Genomic DNA, 7455 nt, shown 5'->3' on the forward strand with positions numbered 1-7455 from the left:
TCCATCTGAGATCTCAGTTTTTTCCCAGTCCTGTCACCCCATGCCTCATGAGAAGCACAAACTCATCCAGTGCCAGGACAGCTGCTGCCTCCTCAGGGTGACCAGGAGGACACATGGCACTGACAAAAACCTCATCTCTTCTCCCAGGCCACCGTGGAGCACCAACAGAGCAGGCAGGGACTCCACAGGGACGTGACAGACCGAGCCACCCACAGCCACCACCGAAAACTGGAACCCAGGGACGTGTGGTCCCACCACTCCACCGGGATGGCCAAAGGCTGGAGCACAAACTCCAGCTTCGGGATGGCTTTTTCCTAAAGGATCAGAGGGGCAGGGGATGGGGAAGGGGGTGACAATGAGGCAGAGAAGGCTTTGCTGCACCCCAGCTCCCCCGAAGCAGGACATGTCACACCCAAATCCCGGGAATAAGCAGGACAAGGCGGAGCTGAGCGACTCAGTTGCTTTATTGGGGGGGTGCGGCAGCCCGCCCGCGGGGCTGGCTCACTCGGAGATGCTGCGGAAGGACTGGACGGCGGGGCTGGCCGCGCCCCACTCCACGGGCTTGCGGTACTCCCCCTTGGGCAGCACGTACTGCCGGCCCCGGTAGTTGGGATGCTCGTAGAACACCCAGACGCCCTCCAGCACCCTGCAGGCGTGCACCTCACGCATGTGCCACTCCTCCATGATGGAGGGGCAGTCTTCGGTGGCTTCGAACATCTGCCCGCCAAAGTCTCCCTTCTCAAACACCTGGATGTGGCCTCGGCCTCCACTTGGCTAGGAAAAAAAAAAAAAAAAAAAGGGGGGGAGAGGGAGAGAAAATCATAGCATCATGGAAAGGTTTGGGTTGAAAGGGATTTAAAGATGATTCAGTTCTACCTCCCTGCTGCGGGCAGGCAGACCTCCCACTATCCCAGGTTCCTCCAAGCCCCATCCAACCTGGCCTTGGACATTGGTAGGGATGGGGCAGCCACAGCTTCTCTGGATGACTTCATTGGCAACCAGAGCATCGGATGGAGGCACTGACATGTCCCAGCTCTGACATGAGAGCACAGTTTGGGCACAAATCTCAAATCAGGTTCCAACCACCCCCAGCACACCAGCACAGGGTTGAAATCTCACGTCAGCCTCCAAAAGCACAGGGAGAAGCAGCTGGGGTAAATTTTAACAGAGCATCACAAGCAGAACAGGGCAAAGCTTGAGTCAGCAGTGCCGGTCTCGCTATCCCGGGCAACCTTGAACCCCTCAGTGCTCCACGTGAGCATCAGGGAGCCAGACCCCCTCCAGTCCCCTCTCCTCCGGGCGGAGAGGAGTTTAATGAGCTGCTGACCCCGGCGGGGCCGTGTTGCTGCGGAGGCAGCGCTGGTTCTCACCGGGATTGGAAGCGCTCCTTGCCCGAAGGCACCGCAGCAGCGTCTGATCTGCAGCTGCCTGGACACCTCTTCCCCCGCCTCCCCAGCCCGCTCCCTCCTTGCTAGCTCCCTCCTTGCCAGCCCCAGCCAAGCTCTGCAGGGTCTCGGGGTCTCCCCAAGGCAGGAGGGAAAGCCAGGACCAGGTGGATATTGAGGATAAGGCCCCCACATTTCATCCTGGTGGAGGAAGCTGTGCTGCTCTTACGTCTCGCACGTGTTTTGGCTCCATGTCTTAAGCCAGATCAGTGCTCTGAATGGGCTGGAAACTCTCCTTGCCCCATGGAAAGGGATTTAGACTCAGCTCAAAGCCACCACAGGCTCAGAGGGGTGTTAGAATCCCAGGCAGAAAAGCAAAACCCATTCTGTTGTGAGACCTGCTTCATGCAGTGGGAATTCATGGCCGTGCTCCAAGTCAGCAACCTGTGGATCACCAGTGTCTGCCCCACTGCTGGAAAACCTCAGCAGCAGAAGCAGCAATCCACACTTCATCCACAATCCCAGTTTTAAAGGATGCTCTTCCCCATAGGCTTCCCAAAAGGATCATTCCCTCTGTTCCTTTCTCCCCATCATCAGTTAGGAGGGGATGAGCACACCTCCTTTGCTCTCCTAACACCTGGAGGCACCAGGCTGCTCCAAGCTTGGCCAAGGAGGGCTCCAGGCATTCCTCCTGTTTCTGGGCACTCCAGGGCTGCTACTGGCCTTGGTCCCTCCATGCCCAGAGGGGTTTGGTGACACGGATTCAGTTCCCTGTATCAGAAGGGAGTCCTGGCTAGAGAGGAAACTTCCCCTCATTCCAAATGTTCCTGCAAAATCTACATTCCACTGTCACAGGCCTTGAGCCTGTTGGATCAGTTGGTTGCACAGCAGGGAAAAGGCGAGAGGCAAACTTTGGAGCAACCTGCCTGGACACTGAAATCCCAAAAGGAACTTGCTGATGAAACTGCTCTTCCTATGGAAACTCACCCACACTCAAAGGCATCTGCCTTTTCCCACTGCAATCCAGAGTGGGAGACATGCACCTTCTCCCCACACCAAACACCTTGCTACTCCCAGAGCAGGACCATGGGAGCAAATCCCCTGCAGCCACCCTCTCTGTGGCTCCCCAGGACGATGGGCACCACGTTCCCCCACGTGAAACCCTCCCACGATGGGAGTAAATGACAGCATCCCCTGGGAAGGGGCGACACCTACGATCTGGATGTACTTGCAGGAGCCCAGGCGGTCGTTGAGGCCCATCCAGTGGTGGTAGTCGGGGTACTCCCCGTGGGTCAGCACGTACATGTTCCCAGCATAGTTGGGTCTCTCGTAGGCCACCCAGGTGCCCCCATCCACACGGATGGAGTTGCAGCGGCTCAGGTAGTTGTGGAAATCGGGGCAGTCGCTGTCGCACTCGTAGTAACGGCCAAGGAAGTTCTTGTCTTCATAGAAGGTGACCTGAAACAAGCAGAGGGGAGAGAGTGGGGAGGTTCCTCATCCAGCACAGGTCTCCATATTCCAGCCACATCATGGCAGGAAATACCTGAAGGCAGAGCCCACGAGATGTCAGAAATCATCTAGCCCAGCCACGGAAGGGCACCAACTGCAGTCAGTCAGACTAATTCACCTGTCTGGCCCCAATGCCTCAGGCTCCCACCAGTGTTCTGCCCTTCCCAGACCTTTGTTCTGTCCCAGTCCAACACAACACTCCCATGAAGAATTCCCTGTCCTTTTTCCAGCAAAACGCTATCAAAGCAATTCCCTCCCACCTCCTCTAGATCAGGAGTTACTGAACTACGGCTGGAGAGCTGTGAGAAGTCAATGGAATGTACAAGGCAGGTTTCTGGGGACATGGGTGGGTCTGGCAGCACTGGGTTAGCAGTTGGACTTGATGTCTTTAGAGGGCTTTTCCAGCCTTAACAATTCCATTATTTCCTTTATGTTGACTTACCAAGTGTTTGCAGCGAGATCTTTACTCATAAGTGGGTGGAGAAGTCTCTTTCCTCCCAGGTCATGTCTTCCAGCCCACCCTCCTTCCCACCTGAACAACCCAAAACTTCCTTTCTCAAAATTCACTGCCCAAAGCTGGACATCACACAAGCTTTGCCCATGCCAGGAAAACCTAAGGGAGCATTCCATGTGCATGGTGGGGAGCAGTTTTATGGATATCCAAAGATTGTATTCGCAGTTTGCTCGTTCTGCTTTGGTTGCTGCAAGTCCAGAGGTTTTCTCTGACAAATTCACGACCCATCCCCACATTTCTGTCCCAAGAGCTGCTCTACAGCCAGGCTGCTGACCCCAAAGCACTTTATCCTTGATCACAGTCCCCTTGAGGTGATCTTGGGAGCTGATGAGCGAATCCCATTCCTCCCACCTGAGGCATCATCCACCCAGCCAGCCCTGGAGAGGAGATCCAGTTTTCCTCAAAAATCCCTTCATGAAAATATTGCCAAGCCCTAAACCAGACCAGTCCTTTCTCCAGCCCCATTTTTAGATCCTCCCAGGCAACAATTGCCCATCAAACATTGCTCTTGTCTAAGAGGATTCCCAAACCATCACATCTATCTTGACTGCATCCCTTGCTTGCTCATGACACCAGATGGTCTAGAGAGAATCTTTTTGGGCACACCCAACATGCAGTGGTCCACAATCCATTTTTCCCATTTTTTCCATAGTTTGAGTATTAAGACAAACCCCCACCTCCTGTACAGTGCTTTGGCTACTGGTATTGATGTAAGATCTTCTCTTAAAAAATCATTTGTTGCCAGTGTTTCAACCCAAATCCAGGACAATTCTCTCACTTTTTATTTTTAATCATTTGTTTTGTGCTAAAAATTCAATTAGTCAGAGTTTTCCTGGAGCTGGTTGGTCAGCGTGTCCCATCAGCATGACCAAGAGATCTAGGGAGTCAGACTGATCATGCCAGAGGATTCATGCTCTTGATTTGGTGGCCTGTTACAGGACATTTATTAGGATAGTGCTATTTTCCTCTTAATTTCAAGGACAGATTTACGGTCACAAAGCAGTTGGTGCACACAAAACAACCTGTCCCCTAACATCCTGAGCAAGCTCTTCCCACCTGCAGTGGAGAGCTGGGAATCACTCTGACCTTTCCAGCAGTGAATAAAGGCTGTGAAAGGAGAGCACTGAAATGCCCAGGTCTCATTTTCCCACTCTTGGCCAGTTAACCACACTGGCCACAACCCACTGCCTTTTCCAGATGCTGCTTCTGAATCATTGTCCCTAAAGGTATCACCCAAAAATCTGCCAGCCTGAGCCAAAGGCAACACCGAAAGCTCTGCTCGCTGGGTTTGGCAGTCATGCATCACCAGCCACCCTCTTCTTGAAGCCAGTGGTCAAGGAAGCCACAGCATCCCTGGAAAACCCTCTGCAGGGATTCATTTATCCCCAGTTCAGCATTATCCTCTGCTGGGATGGCTGGTCCCTCTCTCCAGCATCTGTCCCCAAGCTCTGATCCTGTCCCACTCCTGTTCAACATGGCTGGTGATGAACTCTGCCCAGTGTGGATCTGCTTTCTGGGCAGAGGGAACCTGGAAGAGTTCAAGGCTGGGTTGGATGGGGCTTGCAGCAACCTGAGATGGTGGAAGGTGTCCCTGCCCATGGAAGGGGGTGGAACTGGATGGGCTTTAAGGTTCTTTCCAATCCAAACCATTCTGGGATTCGGTGATGCTCCTTCCCCACCCAGCCTAACACAACCAAACTGGAGCTTGGCAAAGCTTCCTGATGTTTCCAGGGGGGAATTTTCCCTGTACTTATAAAACCACGAAGACAAAGAAATCCAAAGGCACATTAAGGATATGGCCATTCGTACAGAACTGTCCAACCAACGTGCTGCTCCCTGGTTTAATTTCAGAATTTAGGGATCCTCCCCACCTGTTCTCCAGCACAGCCCTTAAGACACACCCTCAGCTATTTCAGACCTTTGCTTCCCAGCTTTCCCACATGGATTCAGGCACCAACAGAGCAGGTTGATGTTTTTACCCATTGAATAATTACAGGCAAATTACAGATTCCAGTTCCAGGTTTGCAACTTTGTTTCTGTCCCCTGTCACTCGCAGGGAAATCGCCTGCCTTCAGCCAAACCCTCCAGGAGCTCTGCTCCCAGCACGCCCCTGTTAACCTCTCTGTGCCCAAACCTTGTCTTTTGGGGGTTACCAGGCACATACCACATTTGCCAGAGCAGATCTTGCTTGCAGGAATGTAAAACTCTCACTTTGGTCACCTCACCTGAGTTATCACATATTTCTTTCCAACAGTAGCTTAGCTAGAAGGAAATTCATAAAAAATATCCAGTAGTTCCTCCTCTGTCAGCAGTGATTCCCTTCCAGGGCAGATCACTCACTGGGGCTGTGAGGAAAGGTGTTTAATTCCCTGTTTTGCCCTTTTCTTCTCCCTGGAATGTGCTAAACAAGGGCACAGCATACAGAAATAGGAGATAACTTCCTCTGGCCATCTTGCTGCCCCCCAGCAGCACATATTCCATTAATTCCCCGTGGCACACTCCGAGGGGACATGGCTTTTGGCAGGGGAAAGGCAGAATGTGCTCAAGGATTTCCAAGTTGACAGGGGATTCGAGGATGGAGCAGTTGCAGTTCCCCAGCACCTTTTTTAGGCTCAGGTACAGAAAGTTTGCACCCCGGGCTGTGGGAGCCACCAGCACACTCTCCTGCTTCCCACACCAACAGCCCAAGCCCTGAGAGCCACAGAGCTGAAGGACATGGAAAAGCCAAGACCAGATCTCCCATGGCATTGCCCAGTGCCTCCACTCCCACTCTGCTTCCAAAGGCCCTTGGATCTCACAGCCTCAAAGGAATCCAGCCCAAAAGCTAAACTCAGATGAAGCTGTTCCCACAGCTTCCTAGTGATTGACATTCCACAGGGGACACTGGACAAAATCCTTGCCCTCCTTTCCTTTCCCAGCTGTTTCTCCCTGCCCAGTCCCAGAGCCAGTACAAGTTCTGTGGGATCAGCCAGCTCAGCTCTGCTAAACCCAAGCCTGAGGAGCTGGATCCCCATCTGAGATGTCACTGCAGCTGAAGCTGAGCTTCCCAACCTACCTCCTTCCCGATTTCAGTTCATCCCTGCCGATCGCTCCGGATGCCGAGGCCGCCGTGCATCCTCAGGGAACACTATTTATTCCCTTCGGTGCCATGGCCATCGTCCAGGAGCCCTCCTGTCACAGCACACCCTCTGCTCCACCGTGGAGAAAGGATGTGGGGGCTCCACTGGTGCTGCCAGTCAGGCTCTCCCAAGGCTCCAAGGGACCCTTCCATGAGGCTCCGCAAGTGCAATGATTCCCGGCTGGCACAGCCCCTCCACCCCCAGTTCACAAGGCATCAGATCCTGCTGATTTAGAGCCATTTCAAAATGCCTCCACACCAGTCACTGCGCTTGACTCCATCCTCTGGCAGAGCCACACCTAGAGGAACCAGCCAAAATCTAGGAAAATACTTGGGAGGGCTCAGCTCCAGCTTCCCTCCACATGAGGAGGGATTTCGAGCATCTCCCCCTGCCCACACGCTGACAGAGGGGGAAGCTGTCAGCAGAACAAAACAAACAAAGTTTCTCCACAATTCATCCCTGCAAAATTCTGCTCTTTTAGCCAAAAACATGAATACACTGCAAACAAACTTACCTTGGTTCCAGCTCTGGACATTTTCCGTTCCAGCCAAGCTCCCCTGTGCCGGAGGAACGTCAGCAGCTGTTACAATCAGCCAGGATCCGAGGTGCCCTTTTTATAACGGGCTTGTTTTAAACCAGACAGCCGCTTTGTCATGAGAATAGGATCCAAAAATTGAGTCAGTGATTCTGAGGCTATAGCCGATTTCCAGAAAAGCAAACAGGATTATAGAATAAAGGAAGGCTTCACCATCCTCCCTTTGTTACCATTTGCTGAGTCAGAACACCAAAACTCTGCCAAATGCACTCAAAACACGCAGCCCCCTGCCAAGGACGGGTGGTAATTTGGCTGCTCCCTCCCTTCCAAGCTTGTTAAACAAGAAGGAATCCTCGTTGGCTCTTAGAGACCCACCCCATTTGTAAGAAGAGC

The 7455-nt window shown here is 52.9% G+C and overlaps 1 protein-coding gene across 1 annotated transcript; it reads right to left on the reverse strand.

Moving 5' to 3' along the window:
• Positions 1-501: 501 nt before the first annotated feature.
• CRYGS (crystallin gamma S) lies at positions 502-7165 on the reverse strand. The gene is made up of 3 exons (XM_053951815.1): positions 7042-7165; positions 2601-2843; positions 502-774 (listed from the first exon to the last, which is right to left on the reverse strand). Exons 1-3 carry the CDS (start codon positions 7060-7062, stop codon positions 502-504), a joined length of 537 nt encoding a protein of 178 aa, XP_053807790.1. The 5' UTR covers positions 7063-7165.
• Between the last annotated feature and the right edge of the window lie 290 nt (positions 7166-7455).

Source organism: Vidua chalybeata, chromosome 10 (genome assembly GCF_026979565.1).
Source record: "Vidua chalybeata isolate OUT-0048 chromosome 10, bVidCha1 merged haplotype, whole genome shotgun sequence".
NCBI lineage: Eukaryota > Metazoa > Chordata > Aves > Passeriformes > Viduidae > Vidua > Vidua chalybeata.